Source organism: Penicillium daleae (assembly GCF_028827525.1).
Source record: "Penicillium daleae strain IBT 16125 chromosome Unknown utg000002l_segment0_segment0, whole genome shotgun sequence".
NCBI classification, from domain to species: Eukaryota; Fungi; Ascomycota; class Eurotiomycetes; order Eurotiales; family Aspergillaceae; genus Penicillium; species Penicillium daleae.
Window position 1 is genome coordinate 5,023,223 of NW_026623150.1, and position 24,494 is coordinate 5,047,716.

Genomic DNA, 24,494 nt, shown 5'->3' on the forward strand with positions numbered 1-24,494 from the left:
TCTTTCATTCTGTTCACAATCACGTGTGCCCCTAATACGAGCGATAGCCAAGATGACACTAGTTAACTGTAGTTCGTATATTCTCAGTCAAGTGAAAACACCCTCATGGTGGTAAGTAAGTAGAGTCGGTGGACAGAATTTGCTGGTAGTGATGCGGCTGCGAATTGCAAACAGGTTCCCATTACAGTAGAGAATTTGCATAGGCTGCTACACTGGGTTAGGCGAGAGAAGATGAGTATAGTTAAAAAATAAGTGAATTGTGGATTCTAGTCTGTGGTAATATCTATGACGTCCTATCTAAAAGTTACCTTTTCGTGTTGTAAGCAACAGTTAGCATCGGCTCGGGCTCGGTTTTAATCTTCCTATTCTTTTGGAGATCGGGAATTGAGACCCGACTCACGTGAAGGTATTCCTCAAGTGAATAGCTTCGCTCGCGCTTTGATGCTTAAATACTTTTGAGTAAGTTTTCCAACTTATTGTACCCATTCCTCGAAGAAATTATTTTCTATTGCAATGCTTTCCAACAAATTGGCTATCGCAGGCCTATCCTTGGGCCAACACCCCTCCCATTCACTCGAGCACAAAATCGAGGCGGCTGCCCAAGCTGGATACGCAGGCATAGAGATTGTATACTCTGATTTGCAAGCGTATTCCAAGTCACACAAGCTGTCTATGTTGGAGGGAGCCGAGAGAATCAGAAACCTGTGTCAAAGTGTCAACTTGGAGATACTCTCCCTGGCCCCGTTTGAGAACTACGAAGGAGATCGATCGCCTTTGAGTGACAGATTGGAAAAGGCTACTCATTGGATTGAGATAGCGAGAACTCTTCGGGCGCCATATTTGCAAATCCCCTCCAACTATAAATCAGACGCGATTGGCGATGAGGATGTTATTATCTCAGACCTCCAGCATCTGGCGGCTATCGGAGATGCCAAGCAGCCCCGTGTCTCGATCGCATATGAATTTTTATCCTGGGGAACCCATTGTTCCACATGGGAGACCGCCCTGCAATATGTGAATGCGGTTAATCGACCGAACTTCGGACTCTGTTTGGATACTTTTCATATTGGCACAAAACTTTGGGGCGACCTTTTTGCTCCATCAGGGAGGTTCCCTGACTCGGATGCGGTACTCAAGGACTCACTGAGTCGATTTACTGCCGAAATTCCCGTGGACAAGATCTTCTTCCTGCAGCTATCCGACGCCGAAAGAATTGATCCTCCTTTCTCCAAAGACCATCCGTGGTATGTGGAGGGTGAAGCGCCTGAATTCACTTGGTCCAAGCATGCACGTCCATTTCCATACGAGCATGACCTCGGTGCATACCTTCCTATCACCGATATCGCCAAGGCCTGGATCGTTGACATCGGGTTCAAAGGCTGGGTTTCCATGGAGATCTTTGACCGAGGTATGAAAAGCAAGGACAGTCGACCAGAGACCGCTGCCTTTAGAGGGATTGAGTCATGGAAAACTCTTCAAAGGGAGTTGGAGAATTGCGAATAGCTTAGAAACATTGAAAATATGCGGGCATTTAAGTTTTGAAAATCGTTAACAGGGACATTGTAATTTAACTTTGTGGAATTGAAGTGATAAAGGTCAATCCTCTTGCTTCTAGATTTCTGCGATTTTATTGCTCTGCTTATTAGATATTGTATGCCCTATGCCTTTATCTTCCACAAATGATATTGATTGAGCGGAAGAAAGACCACAGATCTGCCCTTTGCGGGTAGGGGATTTCAGGGGCGACACCTCGGTCGGTTCACCGTTAATCTAGCTTGGAACCCAGTCCCCGCAGCTGCAGATTGAAATTCTCACCGAGATATAGGTTCTCTCCTTGGAACCGATTACCATTACCTAAATTCGAACCAACCAATTCAATTAGTCCGACGATGTTCTAAGCTAAGCGCATCCATAGAGGGCGATGTGTGTACCTAGTTGTAGTATTCAATCGTTCTTCATTCAGTAGTACCACACAAATAAATGCAATTTATCCCTTTATTCACTACCTTCTTTTCCAATATATTTGATGGGGTCCACATTCTCCTTCTCAGAGGCTTCGCTTCTGCTTACTCCCTCGGTTACAGCCACATGAAGGCCCTCGGAGTTGTAGCTATGTAGCATTTGAATCTTCTCTCGTCGCATCACCTTTGATTTCTTGACACCGAAGCCCTCGTCGAAGAGGGTGAAGGCTTCGTCAACCGATAGGCCCTCTAGAAAAAGCATATTAGCAACGCACCGTGTCTCGACAAAGGGTCATTGCTTACTAGTTTCTGGATAGCAGAAATAGGCAAGCACAAGGCCGATGATGATGAAGCCAAGGTATAGACCGTATGTCCCGCTGGGAGTCATCTGTTCGAGTCTGTAATCGGGTCAGCCAAATCTCCCAATGCCGCAACAGGAGAGACGAACTCGGTGAGGAAGGACACGGCGACCACCAAATTTGCTGAAAAGCTTGCGGTCGTGCTGATAGCACTACCCGCTGCACGAATCTCGAGAGCAAGGTACTCAGACTGGTACCAACAAAGGTGTGCGTAGGTGGAGCCAAAGCCGGCGACGAAGATGACGATTCCGGCAATAACCAGGCCAACATCCTTCTGGGGATAAGCGTAGCCGTCAACTAGGACGTGCCCTGTAGGCTTACACATGTAGTAGAAAGCGACGAGACACCAAGTGAGACCGATGACCATGACAGGACCGAATTTCATCAGCAGCCCACGGCGACCGATCCGGTCCACCATAACCATGCCGCAAAGAAGGAAGAAAGTGTTGGTGATCGAGGGGATTAAGCCTCCAACAGACGGATTGGAAAGGCCCAAGAGTCCGAATAGCGTTCCAGCGTAGTAGAGAAGGGTATTATATCCGGTGAATTGACCAAAAACCTGGATAAAGCTGACGGTGAAAATTGAACGGCGGTACGGCTTGTGAGTCCATAGCTTCTTGGAGCGTTGCCAAAAGGTGGTTGAGCGTTGCATAGCCGTGGTGGCGGCAATGTGATCCTTGACGATGCGCAACTTCAGCTCAATAACCTCAGGTGAGGCGAACTTGTAGATTGTCTTGAGTACTTCTCGAGCCTTGTCGTCCTGGCCACGAAGGATAAGAACACGAGGCGACTCTGGTAACTTATGCATGAGGACAAGCTGCAGAAGCGAGGGCACAACGCCAAGACCAAACAGGATCCGCCAGTTGCCCTTAACGTGCTGCATGCCGGCACCAATGGCAACAGCGACTGTCTGGCCGAACGGAATGCAGAAGCCATTTGTGCCGACACACCGTCCACGAACGGCAGTGGGAGCCAGCTCGGTTATGTAAAGTGGACAGATGACAGCCGCGCCACCCACTCCGACGCCAAGGATAAGACGACCAGCGACGAGCTGTCCGAGAGAAAAACTCGACGCGATGACGATAGCACCGGCGGTAAAGAATAGGTCAGATATCAGTAAGCAGAGCTTTCGACCCCATCTGTCGGCGAACATGCCCAAGATAGCAGCCCCGAAGATGGAGCCGACGGTGGTGGCCGCTGTGGCAACCTCCTGTTGAAGGTAGGAGAGTGCATAACCAAAATCGGTCCCAATATAAGGAAGTGCAACACCAACAATGCCAGTGTCGTAACCGTATAGGAATCCACCAAGGGCCGCCTAGGATTTGTCAGTCGATTCTCAAAGGCTGGTGCGCGTCGTATCTAACCGAAGCGATCAAGAAGAACAGGTAAGGGGTCATCTTGTCTTCATTTTCAGCTTGAATAACATGCTCATCCTGGAACGCTCATTAGTACCATCCCGCGCTGAGCTAAAGGTCGAGGACATACGATGAGGTGGCGTTGTTCGACTTGGGCAATCCAGTTTTGCGACACACAGTCTGTCTTTGGTGCCTCATCCGCCGGGGCGGTCTCGATGTGAGATATCATATTGAAGAAGCCGAGCTGATTGTTTAGACCAAATATGGATGGGATGATGATGGGGACGAGGACATCATCAATTTATATACTTGAGATTCTGGAAACCTGTGAATCCTCTTGGGAGATGTCCTGTCGCGGAAAATAAGTGCCGATTGCGTCGTCTAAGGCGGTAGTTGCAAGTTTGACCCTACCAGCCACCCAGATAAAGTTTACCGGTTTAACTGATTGTCCTGGTAAACCTTGATCTCTTTGACAACTCTTAAAGATAGGTGTTTTAGGGAGCGCGACACTGTAAAGCTTTAGGTCAGGGCTGGAGACTGTCGAGCGGGGAGTCGTACTTTGTAAGTTCTGTGCAACTCCTTTAGGAACAAATCTACCTCCTCTATAATGAGCAGCCCCAGCAGACTGCAAAAATGAGGCAAGACGGAGATCCCAAATCTGGGGTTTGACGCTACCCCGCGAATGTGGAGCTTGCCAAAGAATTAATGTTTCCTGGAAGCGCCAATCGGCCGTAATTCCAGCCCGGAAACTTGTACGACCGGGTTTGCTGACGCAATTTCGGGGATGTAATTCCGACATCACGTGATACGCCTCTTATGCGTGGACTGGCTCTTCATGCTGGCCCCTCGAGGCAAAAGATCAGAGTCCGGGAGTTGCTCCGCAGTCCATGATTAATTGGCTGGCGACCCGAAAAACGAGAGACCGTATGTTGACGTAGAGTAGACTAAGCGAACGTCCACACAAAAGCATTTTGGTTCTTAAGTAATAGATCGCCAATATTAACATAGTCAACCACTGAGCTGGTGGTCCGTAACGCATGTTCGTTGACGTGGCGGCCTCAGGGCTGCGCTGATTGGTGGGCCGCCCAAATCAAAGTCTGGGGGGGTGGCGATTTTCTTTCCACGCTGCGAGATCGGAAGGTCGCCATGCTAGAACTCAAACCTCGCTTTGCGGGGTATCCCGGATTACCCCAGAGAAGGAGCATAAATGGAGAGCAGTTCAATGTCATACATATGGTTGGGGCCAGCCGGATTGTTCGAACCCTGGTCTCCCATAAATAATCATCGCAATATTCAGACCTCAGGAACCAGGATTTGCGTAAAGACCCAAGTCTAGCGAAAACGCTACTGGAGCTTGGCATCTATATATAAGGCTCTGGCTTTCCCCTATTCTCTTGGGTCATACTACTTGCTTGACTCGTGGTCCTCTCTGAAAGTGCACCCTCACTACGCCAAGCCCGTCCTAGATTTAGCTCCCCACGAATGATATTTCTCTGCTCTTTCGAAGTCTGCTCTTTGAACCTACATCCATCGAACTCTTACTTCCAAAAACAATCGGAATTCCTTGTCTTATGAAACTCAACCCTCCCAACAAAAAGTCACTATCCCCAATTTGGTGTCAAGACAGCGATGATGGTCTCTCCATCACGTAAGAGTTTCTAGAGGTGTCCTGGTCAACAGCACTAGATGACTCAGGTCATAGTCCTCTATTGGTAATATTCGTCACTGGCCACGAGGAATGAAAAGGCTGTGCAATGACCCCACAACCTTCCTCCTTGACTCAGGAACCAGAGGGCCTTGTCGGGGGCTATCAAGGGAACAGCACCGCTGTCAAGGTTATCATGGGTGTCCTGATCGCTATCGTGTTGTATAATGCAATCGAACTCACAGTTCTCATCCCTATGACCTTTCGTCGCTACCAGAGTCTCTACTTTTGGTCTTTGGCGCTTTCCGCGACTGTTGGGCTGATAGCCAGTGGCGTCGGCAATCTCCTACACTTCTTCGACATTGGGCCGTTGAGTTTGGCCCTAGCACTATCTAATATCGGATTCTACTTCCTGGTTCCGGCTCAATCCGTGGTTCTATACTCGAGACTACATTTGATCCTTTTCAATCCGCGTCTCCTACATTTTATACTCCGTGCAGTGATCTTCAATGGTATCGTCTTCGCCGTTCTCGTGACTGTTATGTCATTCGGCTCAGCCTTCCTGCAGACAGGTCCTTGGAATGCCGGTTATACTGTCGTGGAGCGGCTGCAGGTGACCTGGTTCTGTGTGCAAGAATTCGCTATCTCCATGCTCTACATCCATGAGACTGTCAAGCTACTCCAGCTTAGACCTTCGGATAACAATCGTCGAAAGAACATCATGTACCAGCTGTTGGCCATTAATATCCTTATCATCATCATGGACGCTGTCGTTGTCGTGATCGAATTCATCGGCTTCTATTATATACAAGTCTTGTTAAAGGATGCTATTTACAGCATCAAGCTCAAGCTTGAATTTGCTGTACTTGGCAAGTTAACTACCATTGTGGAGGCCGGTCATCCCGAGCGTATCCAGACTGATCTCAGTGCTTGGTGTGATCCACAAAACGGCCAAAGACTTGCGGCATCTGATCCGACATGCTCACAAATGACGTCAAATAACGCCAGATCCGTCTCCGAAGTACATAACGCAGATACGTACTTGGATGGGTTGGATCTAACAGGTAGCATGTCGCACAGCGGAAGATCCCTGTATAAAGGGCACAGGGCACAGCACAAAGACTTTCAAATACATTGATGGATTCGGCTTTTCATATGGATAAGGTTTTCACGGTAAATTCTGCGCTATATCTTCCTTACAGCAATTTGGTGTTCGTACCGATATGCGGATGAGACCAATTCGCATCCAATATTGGGATCCGGGGGGAAAATCAAACACTGGATTCAGATCTGGCTTCTCACCCTGCCTATTGCGCACTCGCCCTTCCGACCGTCAGTCGCATGACCGCAATACAGCAATCGTTTCTTACCCCACAAGGCTAGGCCAAACGACTGGTTGGCGTGGCCATTTGGCATGTGGCTTGAGTACGGCTGAGCGGATGGGAAGCCTTGTTCTCCACACCCTATGGTCGTATGTACTAGATTGAACATCAAATTAAGCTATAAAAACACCAAATATACTACATAAAACCTTCCTTATCATTCTATACAGACTACTAATCTAGTGGATTTGATAAGAAGAAAAATAAGATCATAGGTGAGACAAGCCCTCCGTTTCGCAACCGCCGCACTGACCCTGTCCTAGGTGAGCGTCGCCAATCAACTGGATTTCTTTTGAACTCGGGTAGCCTGGCTGAGCCACTATGAATTCATATGCATATTACTGTACAGCAACCTGGATATTGAGCTCCACTGCCCTAGTTGTCCTCGGCCCGACCCGTCAGCTCCACGAGATAGACATGTAATATCCCGTGCACCAAACTTCACGGCGGTAAGGAAACTCATGTCTTGATCCTTTCCATTTAATGAGGTTTCCTGTACCTTGGTGTGTCCTTTAATTAGTATGGGAAATGTGATTGATTAATGAAGACCAGACAAGAGTAGTAACACTTTCTGTAGGCTACTCATGTGAATTACCTGTATCCACTAGGACGCTTAGCTCTCGAATGAACGAAACAGCAGACCGTACAATCATGCACGCCGACTGGAAGTATTACTTAGCGTCCTGAACTTGTAGTGCTTATCTAGGCATCTACAGGCGCTTACAGCTGATAATCTTGAGTACCATGCCTAAAAATTAATGAAAAAGTGACCCCTCAATCAATCAATCATTCAATCAACACTCTATTAACCCGATGCAGCCTAACTAGTGGCGTAATGGCTATGCAAAAGTGACCCCTTAACAAGTTTCATTGACAACTCAACATGGGGTGGAGGCTCTATGTGCAAAAATAGAAACACATATATTTAAAATCTGAGATTATTCTCGGTTATTAAATGACGGCCTCGGGGAGGCGGTTCTTTCTTTCTGATATAGAACCCCATGATATCCACCCTGAGCCCATGGAAACTCTTATTCTAGTAATAGTCATTTGATTCTTAACACTTTTCGTCTTTTTAAGTCGAGACTATAAATATCTTATGAGTAATTGGCTACTGTGCTCGTGATGATCAAGTAAACGACACAGCGATTCTATAAGTTGCTTGGGAAAACCAAGTTAGAGGATCTTCTACCCTTATGGCAAGGTCCTATAGATCGCGTTCTAAAACAGGAGAAACAAGCTGTAAGTCATCTAATGATATAAGTTGATTAGTTATGTATCTGATAGACGCAACAGAATCCGAATTTCAGTTTTGCAGAGATTAGGTATTATGCTGGATCTAGTAAATATTCAGACTGCCCGCTCGTAAGAAGCTGACTTATGTTGCAGAGAATCTTCGCCCTACCCTTCTCATGACGATCCTAGTGATCTAGAGGACGTGCTTTCGGTTCGTCTAAAGAATGAGGATGAGCAAACCATTGATCGAATCCACGTTCATCAAGATGAATCTATAGGTAGGTAAGACTAGACCGTTATTCATTTCGCTATTAGAGGCAGCTAAAGACGTAATATGTTACTCGCTGGTTTGGAGAATAGAAGAGCGGAGGAAATTCTAGTTCTTGAGATTTGTATGATGGTTTATGGAACATAATGAAGATGGGGCGATGCTTACGCCATGTTTTTCCTTGGATGGCAGGGTGGAGGAAAATCTACCATATCTTTATATAGGGCACATTTGTGAATTTCCATACTGTGTAGTGATGGCAAGTGATTGACTTCATATAATGAATATTTGTCCATTTGCACCCTACGCCAAATATAGACTGCTGGATAGGGTACCGTGTGTAGAGGGTTCAACTATAACGTGTGAAGAACAAATCCAATACAGTAGCTAGTGGGCCACTTGACTCTTCCTTTCTTTTCACTTCTAAATCGCATATAAAGCGAGTTCACCAGAATGATACTAAATACGATAATTCGAATCCTACTTTAGACTAAGTTGACTTAAGCCAAGGGTCTGCTAGTAACTCCTTCGCAGACGCTCGATTTTCCGGTTGCTACCAGAGCATCTTCCGCATAAAACAGAGAAATAAACTTTATCGTGTACCTCGCAAATTGCCTTCTAGCTTCTCTAAACATATAGAAGGATTTTCCCCGGTATATATCTAATTACCTAAGTTTGAACCATCAGTCGTCTATACGGTGTAATAAAGGAAAAGGATATATATTATAACCGTACCGTCACGATCGAAGAACTTTATCGTATACTCGCTATTCTGATGTATTCTTTTAGTAGAGCGCCTATAATTACTATTATCCTAGCGAGGTGGTGGCTGTCTGAAATTTTCCTGTTTGAATTACGGGCGTAGAGGAGATGCTTTCGCTCAAAAAGACCCTAAGCCTATCGGAATAGTCAGTTTCTTGGTAAACCGAGTGTTGTGTCCTATAATAGATATATATAAGAACCCCTACGTTCTAAATATCAATCTTTTCATTCTATAGCATCCGTAATATAACCTCTAGAACCCGGTAAACTAAAGGTTGGATATTGTGAGCAAGCGATGCTGCGCAGGTTGGTAAAGAGGAAGATAAATTAAAGATGATTAAATAAGATCGATTAATCTTTCTTCCTCTTGATTGAATAGGAAGGATAAGTTCAATTCGGCTTAGAATCATAAGATGAGAGAAAAGTAAAGTAGGACTGAAGCTTGGTTGATTGTATTGAATCTTGCTTGTATGTTCTGAACATAATTATTATCTTGGTAGAGAAAGCAGGGCATATTTATAATCAACTTGTCTCTTGCATGTGATCGTTCTAGATGATGCATGATGATCTCATGCAGATAGATCTAGATGCATAGTGATCTCATGCAGTAGCTGTTTGATCGGTGGTTGCTTGATTGTACGATGTCATTGACTGTAGTGATGATGTAGATCGTGTCATTGACCGTAGTGATGATGTAGATCGTATACAGTTGTATACGTCTTACTTGATGTCATTGACCGCAGTGATGATGGTATAGCATAAAGCTTATAGAGATTCAGCCATCTTGTATAGGCCTTATGAATCTGGCTTGATATGCTGCATGACGGTTTAGGCATCTTGCCCTATATCTCACAGATATCCTCCGACTACTTTCCTAAGCTTAAGCTAAAGCGAGCCTCTCCAAAGTCCGATAAAATCGGACGGCTATAAACCTTTAGGATCTCTAGGTCACGGGAGGAATAGATTACCTGATTTCTAATGATTTTATAAGAGCTAGGGCTAGATCTCTCTACTTCTTCAAATTCGACGAGAATTAACTTATCCTCTATGCTAAGCATAATGTTATTTTCTTATATATCTAAGATAAGTTAGTAATAGAGTCTAATAATATGCGCGATTTTATAGAATTAGGAATAATATACTAGTATAAACAATCTTGGCTTCTATATAAAGAAAGTCGAGAGCAAGAAGTATGTAGATCAAAGATAGCTTAAGTAAGTCTTCCGGAAGCACCTTTTCTACAGTCCTATAGCTTAGCTCGGATAGACTCATAGCTAAAGGAGGATTCACGAGGCACTAATAAGAGTAGGTGTTATCCGTAGAACTGACTTAAAAGTCATCGATAGCGTATCGCACGAGTATAGAGCCCGTACGGCTAGATTTAACGTTTCTAAGATGCTTATACACTTCCCTTCTCTCTTCTTCTATAGCTAGAGTTATATTCGTATATTTTTAATATAATATAAGTATACTGCCTACTACTTTTTAGTCTTGAGACTTAATATCGCTAGTATTATAACTTACTATAGGTCTCTATAGAGCTACTGTTATGATATTTCCCACCATGAGGCTATTCACACTTTTCGGCCTTGGGATTCAGGCCACCCGGGGAGATCATCCATGGAGATCAACCATGGAGCACCCCTTCAGGGTGGCCTATCCCTGCCTTCTCACCGCTGTTCCCACGGAGGAGAGTCATCCGCCGATCTGCATACAGCTCATGCAAGCCAACGTGGTTACCCCTCTCGTGGTAGGGTTTACTGTATATAAGATCAGTGGGGGGACGGGAAAGAGGGCCCCCCAAGAAACAGTCTCTGTTACAATCGGACTTAGTGCTTTGCTCTCCTACCTAGTTGACAGGCTTTCTACCCTGCAAGTAGACTATCTTTACAGCTACACTGTAGAATAGCCCCTATAGCCAAGTTTACTAACTACCTAGTACCTTAACCGAAATATATCACCGACCTTTATAGGGTAGAAATAGTCTAAAGAGTACCCTCGTAGTATTTCCTCCTCTAGTTTCTCGTTTAGATCGAGAAAAATGCCTAGGCTAGAAAATTTCCTGACTAGAGAAGGCGGTCGCCTAAAGATAGACTACTTTAGTCGATGCGTGAGGCGTTATATCATGATTAGGCTAGGTTTATAGGGTCTAGGGTAATAAACTATAACTAAAGAGGGGATTGTAGGTTACTTAGACGACCGGCCGCTCGGATAGCTATATTATTTATGTGATCTAGAGGCGATATATAGGTCCTCTAGGGGCTAAACAATAAAGACCTTGTATCGTACTATATACTTCTAGTACTAGTAGCTTATTCTAAACCATTCTACGGTTGGTTTAGACTACTTAGAGATAGGCTTAGCCTCCTTTACTTCGTTAGCTTATAAATAACTTAGTTCTAAGCAATTAGAGGAATTGAATCTAGCTAACTAACTAACAACTATACCAGCCTCCTACGTTATAAGGAGTCTTCTAGGTATTACTTCAAGTAGTTCTAGGGAAAATTCTTTTAGTAGTGCTAGGTTTAGCGGTACCTTTGAATTCGTCGAGTTAAGGTACTAGCTACTTACTAGACTTAATCCTAATATATTTAACCGGAGTGCGCCCGAGAGTCTCTGTTTATTATAATATACTCCGTAAAATAGGTTAATATATATAGGTTAATTAAGTAGCTAGCTAACTAAACATAAAGAAACGAAAAAGATATTGCCTATTGCAGGATAGTATATACCTAATAATATAGCCTCTTGTTAATATAACGTAAAGTAAGGCGATTAGGACGTAATAAATCAATTAGCTTGCTAATAGAATTAAAGAAATAAGGAGGAAGCTTTCCTCTTCCGTACGCTTATTTCTGATAGGGGTTTAACTAGTCACTATATAATCGGGGTAACCGCCCCCGGGCTTAATATTAAATCTTATGTCAACTTATGTGGGATCTTCCCGCAGATGACTAAGCCGCCACCATCTCTTCCCCGGAAGAAACACCTCCATGTCCACCACATTGATTTATATTGATCCTCAACGATCTCGCATTGAACTGCCTATATTGGCCGGAGACTACTCAACACTCCAAGATAACCTCGGATATTCTTGATTTCTTCATGTGATATTTACGATGTACCTCGTGTTATAAATTCTGCCTGCTTTCCTATCTAAATTGAACAAGTCGGACGTCTCTTTTAACTCATGAGTAGATTTCTTTGGCATACCTGATCATACTCCTCTTTTGGTCTAATAAGCCGACCTCTATTTCTCTCATGATAGTCTTTCTTCACCTGCTTATGACACACATATCCTCTTGTGTGCAATCGGATTTTATGATCACCATTTAAAATCCATCATCTTATATATTTAGCTAACCTGTCCTTAAATACGTGGCTTATACACTAATCCGTTAGTATCCGCCTTCTTTCGATTAATAAGATATATCTAATCTAATAATATAAGGAACTAAGTGTTTACTACGATAATTCTATTTACTATCTTTGTGTCTATATATACACAAACTACTACTAGGTACAGTTTGCCTTTTATTAAAAGAATTAGTATACGTAAGCTAATATTAATTAGGGTAGGATATCTACTATAAGGCGAATTATCTACAAAAATAGCGGATTTGCTAAACCTAGCGCTTATATCGGTATATTCAAGCTTTAAGAGGAACCCTGCCTATTCTAGTACAAATACTTAGTTTTTATCGGCTGTAGATTCCTTTCCAGTATCCGTTACATCTTCGCTATATTATTCTAGATATAGAGGTATTGATATTAACTCACTTCCTACCTAGCTTACGCCCGTTCCTACTACCGTCGTAAGCATTATCTTACAAGAGGAGAGAGTCTATTAGTTAATCATTAGCTCTGTGATCCTGACGGCCACGTGTGGCCTGATTACATCATCCGTACGGCCCGGGCACCCAGAATTCTGCCGGTATCTACCGGATTACACTTATTTAGACCCATTTCCTTACGAATATAACAAAACATACTCTACCAAGATCACATATAGTAGCAAACCCTTAAAAACGGGTAACCCTCCGTGGCCACCCGGGGGAGATTGGCCACAAAAATAGGCAAAAGTCTCCCTATAAGATCCTGAAACTCACGATCTAAAGAGACAGCCGTACGGGTTAGGGAGCTAACTAAAAGAAGCCTTATTACAGCAAAAGCGCCCAAAAAGGGGGGGGATTACGAAAAACATTACAGTAACCCTAAAAACTCATTATAGTGCGGATTCTCCCTCTAACTCGCTTAGCTAGAAGCGAAAGGCAGGCAAAAATAACCTAATTACGAGCGAATCTCTCGGTAGGGCATCCTTCCGGGGCGCACACGGTCGACCGTTAGGGCCGTAAGCGAGCGGAAGTAAAAGCTACAGAGGGGAACAGGGAGAGAAGGTCAACTTTCGAACAAGAAACCTTCGACCTCACGGATCACCTACCCTCCCCTCGAACAACTCGATAACCCTTCTTTAGCCGAAATAGACTACTTTCCGTATATATTAACCGACGAGCAGGCCCTAGGCCAGGAACCGCAAGGCCCGACTACCTACGAACAGGACCGACCGGGCCTAAATTCTCAAGGCTAGGATACGCCTAATCCTCTAACAACAGCAGCGCTACTTCTACTACCGTACGAGATAGGCTAATAGTATCTCGACCTATAGCAGACCGTACTAGATCGAGATACTACCGCGCGCCTTATTAGAGAAACCGTCCGCTTTATATAGCTCGTAGAAGTAAATACGAGAGCTATAGCTACGTAGCCTACGCCGATAGCTACCCCGGCTAGAAACAATTGTGCGGAAGCGGACAAGAAACAGGCTCTTCTCAAGACGATCCCTAAGATCAGGGATTACACAGAGAAGATTCAAGGAGATACCGCGCGCGAGTATCTCTATAATTGCGAGCGTTACTTCTAGCAAGTAGCCGAATTCTCGGCTTCGGCTCTAGTCGATCGAGAGAAGATTATATACGCTAGCGGTGTACTAATAGAGAAAGCTCTAAGGAGCTAGCGTAGCCACGAGCGCTAGGTAGTAGAAGGATACGAAATAGCTATTTTGACCTAGCAGGGCTATAAGGACTAGATTAATCGTGAGTTTTCGGAATATCTTAGCGCTACAAAGAGGTAGAATCGGTTTAAAACGCTCCGGTAGGGAGAAAGGCAGCCGTTTATAGAGTACGCAACTCGGCTCCGACAGGCCGCGATTAAATACGAATAGACTATTCCGGACCCGATCTTTGTTGAATTCTTACGAGATAGCGCCTAAACGTACCTATAGCGTAGGTAGGCAGAGGAGCGAAATCCCCCGACCGATCTCCGCGATATTATCAAGCGCTTCAAGAGTTACAAAGAGGGAGCTACTCTCGCGAGCTTCTACTCGAGATAAGCTCCGAATAATAGCGATACGATAGATTTATCCGCGATACTAGCTAAACCGATATATCAGGAGAGAAGGAAATGCTTTAACTACAATAAGATTAGGTATATCGGGAGGAACTATCCGAAACCAAGAAGGGAACGAGGTAATCGGAAGTAATTAGAGGAATCGGGAAACTAGAGGGCCTAGCCGATATCGAAGCAATTGCTAGCTACCTCCGAAAAGCTTCACAAGTTACGGAGATTCTACTTAAGGACCGACTAGACCCGAAAGATAACGAACCTACGCTAAAGAACGCCTTATTACTCACGGTTAGTAAGGCCTTACTATTTTATAGCGCTATCCTAGGCCTAACGCGGACAAACGTGACTATTCGCGCCCTATTAGATTATAGAGTATTATACACGTTTATATCCTCTACTATTACTAAACAACTAGATAGGCTAGTAGTACAACGCTATAGCAAGCCCCTCGCTGTTAGGATACCCGACGGGAACGAACTGTACACAAATACGTCTATTCGGGTCCCTATAACCCTTAGCTCTTAGCGTAGATACGTAGAAGTATAGATTCTAGAGCTTCCGGGATACGACTTTATCCTTAGCCGCGATTTTCTCTAGTCCTAAAACCCTCGGATTAATTAGGTTATATCGGTTATAAGGCTACGAGATCGCTTTAAAACGTACTAAATCGAACTATTACCCGGGAGTAACGAGCAGGCTTTAACCGAAAGGAAGCTTAACCTTCTAAGCGCGAGGTAAGCTACTAGGGTAATACGGAAGAGAAATACTAAGGGAACACTCTTAGTACTACGATAGGCCGAGAAAAGAGGCGAATACGCGCTACCTAGGCACGAGGACGAGATAATCGGACAGACTTTAAGGCGTTTCCTAGAGGTATTTAGGGATTCGCTACCGGAGGCGCTCCTACCTAAACGAACTACCTCTTATAAGATCAAAACGGGCGACGCCGCTCTAGTTAACATTAATTCGTACCCGATATCGGACGAGAAGCTCCGCGAATAGATACGGTAGGTTGAGATGCTCTTATAGAAGGGCTTAATTCGACCGTCCGCTAGCGGATAGGGCTTCCCGGTTATCTTCGTGAAGAAGGCTAATAGGACGTGGCGAATATATATTAATTATAGGGCTCTGAACTAGCTTACGGCTAAGAACGGATACCCCCTACTACGGATCTACGAGCTATTAGACCGTATCGGCTAAGCAAAGGTCTTGACGAAGATTGACCTTGCTTCTAGCTACTAGTAGATCCGTATAGAAAAGAAGTCGATTAAGAAGACTACTTTTAATACGATTTAGGGTAAATACGAATAGCTAGTAATACCTTTTAGACTCTGTAACGCGCCCGCAACCTTCTAGATAGTCATGAATAAGGTCTTACGGCTATTTTTAGGGACTTTCGTCGTCGTCTACCTTAACGATATCCTTATTTACTCCGATTCGATAGAAGACTACTACGACTACCTAGAGAAGGTACTTTCTATGCTCTAGAATAGCTAACTAATCGCGTAACCGAGCAAATACGTTATTGCGGTAAGGGAGTTAGAGTTTTGTAGCTATATCGTGGGTTCTAGTTGTATTCGGCCACTACTAGCAAAGGTAGACGTGATCCGTACGTAGCCGAAACTAAGGAATATACACGAATTGCGCTAGTTCGTAGGCCTTGCTACGTACTACCGTAGATTTATTAAGGGATTCGCCTAAATCTGCGTCTCTTTACACGAATTATTTAAAGAAACTAACGAGGAACTTCGACGAGATAAGTTCCGCCCTCTTCGGTAGACGATAGTATACGAGAGTGTCTTTAGTACTCTTAAACGGAAGCTTATAAACGCTCTAGTTATAGCGTAACCGGACCTATCGAAACCGTTTGTGATTAAGACAGACGCGTTAGAATAGGCGATTAGGATAGTCCTGCTTTAGATAGGAGCAGACGGAAAGTTGTATCTAATCGTATACGACGGCCGGAAGCTTTCGGGGGCTGAGCTGAACTACCCTATTTAGGAGAAGGAGCTTCTAGCGATTAAGAAGGCCCTGCGCCTATAGGATCGCTATATTAAGAACGGTACGTAGACGACGATCGTCACCGATCACGCGAGTCTATAGTACCTAACATCTACTAAGACCTATAGCAAGCGTTTAGCTCGCTAGGTGGCTGAATTTCAGGAATATAACTTACGTATCTAGTATCGGAAGGGATCGGACGTAGTAGTCCCTAATACGTTAAGCCGTAGGCCCGATTTCGTAGAGGATAGGCCTACTAATATATCAAAATCCTGACCGATATAGAACTTTTCTCTAGCTATCGCCTAAGCAATTAGCCGCACGGTTATGAAAGTTCCCGAAGATAAGTAGTTATCCGCAACCCGCTAGTTCTTAGAGACTTAGGAACTACCCGTGGATCCCCCTATAGTAGCGGCCGTTAAGCGATTTGCACCGAAGCTAAGCTTACGGGATAACGAGGGTAGCCTAGGAGACTAAAAGCTTATCTTCGCCTATAAAGATAGGCTCTGCGCCCCGTATTTAGAGCCGATCTTCCGTAGAGACCTTTTAAACCGCCTATACAAGGAATTTAGTTATCTTAGCTATCCCGGCCTAATAGGTATACTCCGTCCGCGAGCGTAGTAGCCCTAACTATAGTATAATATTAAAGATCTAGTACGTTCGTGCCCGAATTACTAAATTTCGTAGGGTTCGTGCACGAACCTAGAGAGGGAACTAGCCTAATATATAGTTACGGCCGGTATCCGCCCTTTCTAGCGATAGGGAATTAACCTAATCGGACTATTACTAAAGACGCCGAATAGTAATAAGTAGATAGTTACTACAATTAACTATGCTACCGGCTGGCCGGTCGCGAAAGCCCTCTAGGAAGCAACCGAGGAGGAATTAGGTCAATTCTTGCACGATTAGATCTTTGTAAATTATAGAGCCCTAATAGAACTACTATTAGATAACGGCCCGAACCTTCTATCCGGGGCCGTCTAGTTCTATCTATAGCTTATAAGGATAAAGTACTATATAACAATACTATATCACCCGCGAACGAACGGAAAAGTTGAGAATTTAAATAGACTGCTAGGCCGAATACTCACGAAATACCTTATAGGGAAACCGACTAGGGCGTAGGATCTCTACCTTACGTAAGCGATAGTCGCTACGAGGTTCTATAAGTATACGGTAACAGGCTATAGCCTGTTTTACCTTGTGTATAGAATCCAACCACGCCTCCTAGGAGACGAATTATCTACGAAAGTATTACCCTTCTACGAGAGAACCGAAGAGCTCTAGAATATAGCGGATACTCGGACGAAGGCAAATAAGCTTTTGCTCGCGAGAGCGATTCGAATAAAGCGTATCCGTGATAGTACAGTCACGAAAACGAGCTTTAAAAAGGGCGATTAGGTATTAGTTCGAAACGAAAGTAGGAAGAAGTTCGAGAGCAAGTAGTTCGGGCCCTATAGGGTCCTATCTTCCTATCTACTCAGTATATATACTCTCGAGGAGCCGTCTAGCCGCGTGCTTAGAAGTCTTATCAACAGATCCCAGCTATTAGAGGCAAATATAGCTAATCCGATAATACTATAGATATCGTCGGCCGCGAAAGCTGCCTTGCGGAGGGCAGGGCTACGACTATAAAGGCCGGAAGAAGTACGAAAGGTACTAGAGGATAAGTATAAGATCCCTGATTACTCGGAATTAGCTATATTTACTCGAGAAGAATAGGCCGATTTTAGGCGTAACGGTACGCGCCACGAGCTAGTAGGGGAGGAAGCGATCGCTAATCGTGTTATCGCTAAGAGAATCGCAAGAAATCGAGCTAAGTAAAGGCGAAAGGATATAGCCGTAAAGAGAGACGCGGAGGATTCGGTAATAGGCCTGTCCGAAAGTTCTTATGAAGAATCTAATCAGGATAACGGAGCTAAAGAAGACGTTCCTTAGCAAGGTATAAAAGGGCCGCAGGACGCTAACGCCTATAAAAGCACACTATTTAACAGGCTACTAGCTATTATAGTCCCCTTAGGAAGGTCTACGACTACGAAGAAGTCTACGAATTGATCTACTAGGAAGAAGATAGTCACGAAAGGTCTTATCTCTATAGCCTACGGACTAGACAAGTAAGGACGGGAAAATGCATCCGTTAGGGCCTCTTAGGCTAAAACAAACGAGCAAGGACGGGTAATAGATACTCCGTCAGGGCCTTTTGGCTACTACTAGGGGAGAACGGACCTTATCTACTAGTATATACCGTAGAAAGGGTTGTCGGAGTCTACCCCTTCCTCTACTTCCTCCTCCGACTCATCCGGAAGCTCGCTATTATCACGAGCGTACGCGTATAGCGACTAGTAGTTAGCTATAACGCGAGCAGCAGTCTCCGGTAGGATGCTAAGGGCCTCACGGACAACGTCCTAATCGGTCTTCTTCTTGCCGAAACGCTTGTCATCTAGAGGAGAAGCGTACTACTTATTAGAATAGCGGCCGATAGGAGCGTCGACCAAGGGGAATTCGACCTTATCGGGTCCGATAGCCTCCTCTTCTTCCTCTTTAGCCTCGATAACCTCCTATGTCTTAGCCTTCTTAGCCGAACAGGCGAGGGTATTACCCGTAGGGGAGCTAGAGGGAGCGCTAGGAGCCTAACGTTTGCCCGAATAGGGGGTACTAGCCTTAGTTAGCTTACGAAGGAACGGATAGTTAGGATTCTGCTCTTCTAGCTCTAAACGGATCTACTTAGGTAACAGGGCAGTCTTGGAACCTACGTTAACGACCAGGGGTTAGCAAAAGTAAGTAGAAGGATTAGGATTAAAGGACACTTACGGAAGGAACAGCCTTTACCGCCTGCGTTAAAGGAGTAGTTAGCGTAAGCGCCCGAAAACCACGGCTCTCCGTCTAAGATAAGGACGCGATAGGTTGTAAATAGACCGAAGCCCTTGCCGTAGGATACGTACGCGTAGCTATCGGGAGTAATAGAACCGACCCGCTAGACCTAAGCGGCCCGAAGCTAGCCTACACCCTTACAATCCTTAGCCTTATTACCACGCTAGTCCACGTCCGTGATAGGAAGTAAAGATACCAGTCGACGGTCCCGTTCGGTTGTGAAACGGTCTATTAGGGGGTTGCTATAAGGGTCCAGGTTAACCTTTGCGGTTACGGTAGGGCTACTAAGAGAGGTTTAGGCTAGGTGTTGAGCGTTCTAGTCTATAGTAGGCGAAAGGGGGACGAAAAGCTCGTTATCGGGGTCTGCTACAGTTAGCGTTAGCATACCAACTTTATCAAATCTCGACTAATTTCATCGAAAACAACGCGCGGGGAAACTCACTTATAGGCAGAAGGATAGAATTAGAGGTTTTAGGGCACAACAGGGAGCTATTGCGCCTAGAAGGTGATGAAAATGCGCTATAGGCTGATAGAACAGGCCGACAGGGAGAGGTTAGAGATAGCGAAGGGGGGAAGTGAGAAGTAGTAGGCAGAAGGGGGGATTTTATACCCGCTGCGACCAGGCTCTGAGGAAACTGCCGTTTTAGGCTTTGTTGAAGCTATTCGGAAAGTTCTACCTCAGGCTTTTAGCCCTGCAGGTTATAGGTTCGAACCCTACTACAAGCAATCAGCCGTACTCTCTTCTTATTCTTTCTTTATGTTTCCGCTTATGGATACGTACGTACGGCTCCTCTGCGATGTATACCTGACGGGTGGCTATATTCGCAAGCTACCGGGCCCTTCAGGGTAAGGGAAAAGCTCGTGGGCGAGCTTCCGTCTAGTAGGGGAGGATGTGATCCTGACGGCCACGTGTGGCCTGATTACATCATCCGTACGGCCCGGGCACCCAGAATTCTGCCGGTATCTACCGGATTACACTTATTTAGACCTATTTCCTTACGAATATAACAAAACATGCTCTACCAAGATCACAGCTCCTTTAAAGAGGAAGCGAAGGCGAATATAATATCGTCGGCAAGCCTATTAACTCCCTAGTCTACTATATCCCTAAGCTTATCGCATATTACTACTACTAGAATATCGGCCTCTGCGTCCTCTCCTACAAATCCGGCTACCCCCTCGTTATTATTAGCTGTATCTGCAGGTATATCTAGAAGCCTTACTTGTAGTATCCTGGCCACTACTAGTCTAATACTTGCTACGTTGCTATGATCCTAATTATTCTACGTTCTTTCCCTCCTTCTATAAAATATATACTCTATATAGCTAATCAATACTAAATGTACCCTATTTTTGTTCTACCGATATTACATACGTACGTACGTTTGTATATGTGTCTATCTGACTCCTTTAGTATATATAATCAGCTATTTGTGTATATAATTTATAATCCGTCCGTATCCGAGGTTTGTTACTCTCGAAGTATCTAATAATACCAAAAATCTAGTCTGTATATCTTATATACCTAACCTACTACTCTTTTTATATCTATATATATTGCTCCAAGCTTGTTCAACAACTATTAATCAAGATAATCACTATAGTACGATAGCCTATTTCCTAACGACGAGTTCATGCGCCTTGCCAGGATATATAGTTAGCTTTCTTGATTCTTGTTCTCTATATATCTATTCTTACCTATGTCGTTATCCTTGTGAAGAGCGTCGTACGCTGTTAGGCGTCTTCGGGGCTCTATTGTGTTTCTTTAGAGGTACTCTAAGCTACTACTTTTTCGGTGCGTAGCTTTTCAATCTCTAAAACGACTTTGCAAAATCCGTTACTACCTCGATCATACTTCCCTAAGCAGAGATAGCTTCTTTGTATCTTCCCTTGCATTCAAGCTAAATAGATACATCATAGAACGCCTTCCCGACCTCCTTTCTTATTACTAATCGCAATATATTAAGTTTAGATAATAAATTAGACCGGTTCATCTTTACAGAATTACATTATTCTCGAAATTTCTATAAGCAGTATTCCTCTGTTTGTAATTTTGCTAAATAGGGTACGCGACCTTAAATAATGAGTCGTATATCCAACTTACATATATTAAGGGCAGTATTTCTGAAGTAGCACAGGGTTCTCTTTGTTAAATTTAGAGGTTAGCCTAGTCAATCAGCTTACACTTGACTTTGCTAAATAACGAAATACACTACCTACGGGTTAGCGTCTTATGCGACACTTTCCGCCTCCAGAGCCTTGGAGACTAGCATTCCATTCGTAATGATTTAAGTAGCTTAGAAATCGTTTTCTATCCTAGTAACTCTAGCTTAAAAGGTTAGCGTTCATAGCTATCGTAGTTATCCTCCCATGTGTTTTTGATCTCATCTCGTTATAACTCCTCCTTTCATGCTTGCCCTTCCTGATTAGTCGCTTCGTACGATGCTAATACATTGACCTTCCTATAACCCTCGAATGAGATAAAGTAAATAAAATAAAATAGCAAAAACATACAACAGCCAAAAGTATGGCCGGGCTCACCTAGCGCCCATCGTTCGGCGCTGGGCGCCTCGCCGCTTTATTCAGGCGGGCTTCAGGCGGCAGTTCACCCACCTGAATATTCTTCACCCAGATGGGTAAAGCCCTGCCCCCAAACATGCTTTTGCACATTTTGATGAAGGGAAAGATTTCGCGAGTGGCTGATGTGGACAGAGACGAAAGATGAATTAAAAGACGCGCTAGGAGCGTCCAGCAGCGGTCTCTCATCATTCAACCTCCCCGCTCACCTCGACGTCGTACCCGCCAGTCAAACAATCAATATTCACCCTCAAAATAACGAAGAGTAAGGATTAAGCCGCTAATTTTACTTCTATCGTGGATTTCACTCTATCGTGGATTTCAGTAAGCATGATAACTTAGAGATCTTACGTGCAGTCCCCCCGAGGACCAAGGGAGACTACTAGCGTGCACTTTGTATCTTTGACAAGTTAGTGCCTCTTGATAATACCTCGCCTTCGGGTGGCTAGCTTTATAGGTCTCTAATTAGTTCTATCAGATTCGTCTTACTACACCCGAAAGCAGTAAGTCCGCCCGATATTTAAACCTTTTTAAGGCCTTTATGGAGTTTATAGCACGTGGAATAAAAGGCCGTATCACGTTAAAGCGTACTGTCGTAACTGTCGATGGATTTCGGGGAAACTTCGAGGCTAGAATAGCTTTTTATCGCGGGCACAAAGACCTAAAAGAGACATCTATAATAATGAGAGAGGTATATCAGCCATAAAATATCAGGAAGGAGTTCTAACCACCCCTCTAGTAGATTATACAAGACATAAAGATCAAGCTGAAACTACCACCTGTCAGCCTATGTGTATGGGCAGTACCCCGCTTTATTACCCCTCCATGATCACCTGACCTATCGAGAGGAATCCATACTTCCCCGCTCTGTCATCCAATCTTAACTACCTTCAACTAGATCTCATTATTAGATCTATCAGATTGATCCTCAACGATCTCACCGAATCGCCTATCTAGGCTGGAGACTACATAACACTCCAATTATCTCGGTTATGTTCCTGATTTTCCATGTGATCGTTTATCATGTTCCTTATGTTATAAATACTGCTATATTTCCTAGTTGAAATGAACAAGTTTGACATCTCTTCTGATCAAGGATAGACCTCTCGAGCATACTTGGCCATCTACATCTTCTTCTTTTGACATTGCCATATTCTATGCCATTTCACCCTATCTTGATCCAGTCTCTCTTCACCCTTCACAATCGTGGTGCTTTTACTAGTACGCACGATTCGCACCATTGTGGCACATTCCCTCGTGTGAGCAATCGATTTATGCCCCGCGCGTAAATCTTCTAATTCATATAAGGATATCTTAATACTAGAATTATTAAGAATTCTCTTTAGTAGTATTATATTAATATAGCCTAGTCTTTTATGCCATAATTTAATAGTATTTGTGATGATATGGCGAATACCAGCCAATAACATCTACATGAAAGCCATGCAAATAATCTCCATGAAGATCCTACCAATACCATATAAGCTAAAATAGCCATGAGATCATGATATGAAATCAATGAAATCATATTATAAGATATAATCTAATCATATAGATTGATTCATCAAATCTATATGATCTATATGATACCATGTGGTCATAACAAAGTTCCCCGGATTGTAACGGGCCAGGGCCCGGTGATAAACCATATGTCATGGCCTTGCATGTCCTTAGGAATAGACAGACAGAGGACCAGAACGATCGGGCAGCATCGCAGAGCGGGGTATAGACACAGCCCTTTCGCCCTCTTTTCCCCTAGGAGACAGAGCCCAGTCTCTTTCCCTCCTCAAGATTGTTGTAAACAGCATGACGGCCTAGTACAATTGAATCAATTCTGCTTCAGCCCTTCACACGGATTACCCCGGAAACCTTATTGTAAACCACAACCAAACATAATCAATAATCATACGATATCATATCGTATTCAGAACTCAAAGAAACCGTTTGAGCCGAAGGACCAATTGATGAAAAGTGATTAAAATCACTCATATAATATATATGTTAGAGTCATGATATAATGACTATATGAACCAATCAGGTTGATACAAAGAAGCCGGTTTATCCGTTGAAAAGCATGGTCTACTATGCCCGGTAATTCTTCCTGAGATAAAAGAGATGTCAAACTTATTCATTCTAACTAGGAAACAGAGTGTAATTTATATCATGAGGTACATGGCAAATATCATATGAGGAAATCAAGAACATTCGAGGTCATTCTGGAGTGTTGCGTAGTCTCCTGCCTAGATAGGCAATGTTGATGCAGTCGTTGAAGACTAATCTGATATATCAGGGAGCGGTAAACAAGATGGTGTTTCACAGCAGAAAAGGTGCAGAAAAGGTGCAGAAAAGGTGCATGGTAAGGAGGATGCAAGATCGTACTTCTTTTCGGTAAAACCAGAGGGTTGCTTGGTAAGCAGGCAGAATTCAAAATGGCAATCTGAGCCTAAGGCCCACATATGCCGACAGTAGTATTAGATAGTAGTATAATATGGTAGTATTATATAGTAGTATTATTAGGTTATATGAGGTATTAATATAGGTAATGATATATATAAGTAGTGATGTATAGACCTACCGGATTCGGATGTATGTAAATATGACGGATTAGGTCTACATTCCAGTATAACCTTATTTTAACCATAGAAGATCAACAGCTATGTAGTATTTGTTTGTA

General features: G+C 43.9%; 4 protein-coding genes across 4 annotated transcripts; 2 read left to right on the top strand and 2 right to left on the bottom strand.

The window, feature by feature from the left end:
* Nucleotides 1-513: 513 nt before the first annotated feature.
* N7458_002725 (sugar phosphate isomerase/epimerase family protein) lies at nt 514-1,503 on the top strand (the record flags this gene model as incomplete). The annotated part of the gene is made up of 1 exon (XM_056906108.1): nt 514-1,503. One exon carries the CDS (start codon nt 514-516, stop codon nt 1,501-1,503), a length of 990 nt encoding a protein of 329 aa, XP_056770215.1.
* A 492-nt stretch (nt 1,504-1,995) lies between these two features.
* Nucleotides 1,996-3,904, bottom strand: N7458_002726 (sugar porter family MFS transporter; the record flags this gene model as incomplete). The annotated part of the gene is made up of 5 exons (XM_056906109.1): nt 1,996-2,210; nt 2,265-2,359; nt 2,410-3,635; nt 3,685-3,753; nt 3,806-3,904. The coding sequence occupies 5 exons, from the start codon at nt 3,902-3,904 to the stop codon at nt 1,996-1,998; spliced, it is 1,704 nt and encodes a 567-aa protein (XP_056770216.1).
* A 1,525-nt stretch (nt 3,905-5,429) lies between these two features.
* Nucleotides 5,430-6,458, top strand: N7458_002727 (uncharacterized protein; the record flags this gene model as incomplete). The annotated part of the gene is made up of 1 exon (XM_056906110.1): nt 5,430-6,458. The coding sequence occupies one exon, from the start codon at nt 5,430-5,432 to the stop codon at nt 6,456-6,458; it is 1,029 nt and encodes a 342-aa protein (XP_056770217.1).
* A 2,248-nt stretch (nt 6,459-8,706) lies between these two features.
* N7458_002728 (protein kinase) lies at nt 8,707-10,240 on the bottom strand (the record flags this gene model as incomplete). The annotated part of the gene is made up of 5 exons (XM_056906111.1): nt 8,707-8,867; nt 8,942-8,978; nt 9,014-9,097; nt 9,901-10,037; nt 10,111-10,240. 5 exons carry the CDS (start codon nt 10,238-10,240, stop codon nt 8,707-8,709), a joined length of 549 nt encoding a protein of 182 aa, XP_056770218.1.
* Between the last annotated feature and the right edge of the window lie 14,254 nt (nt 10,241-24,494).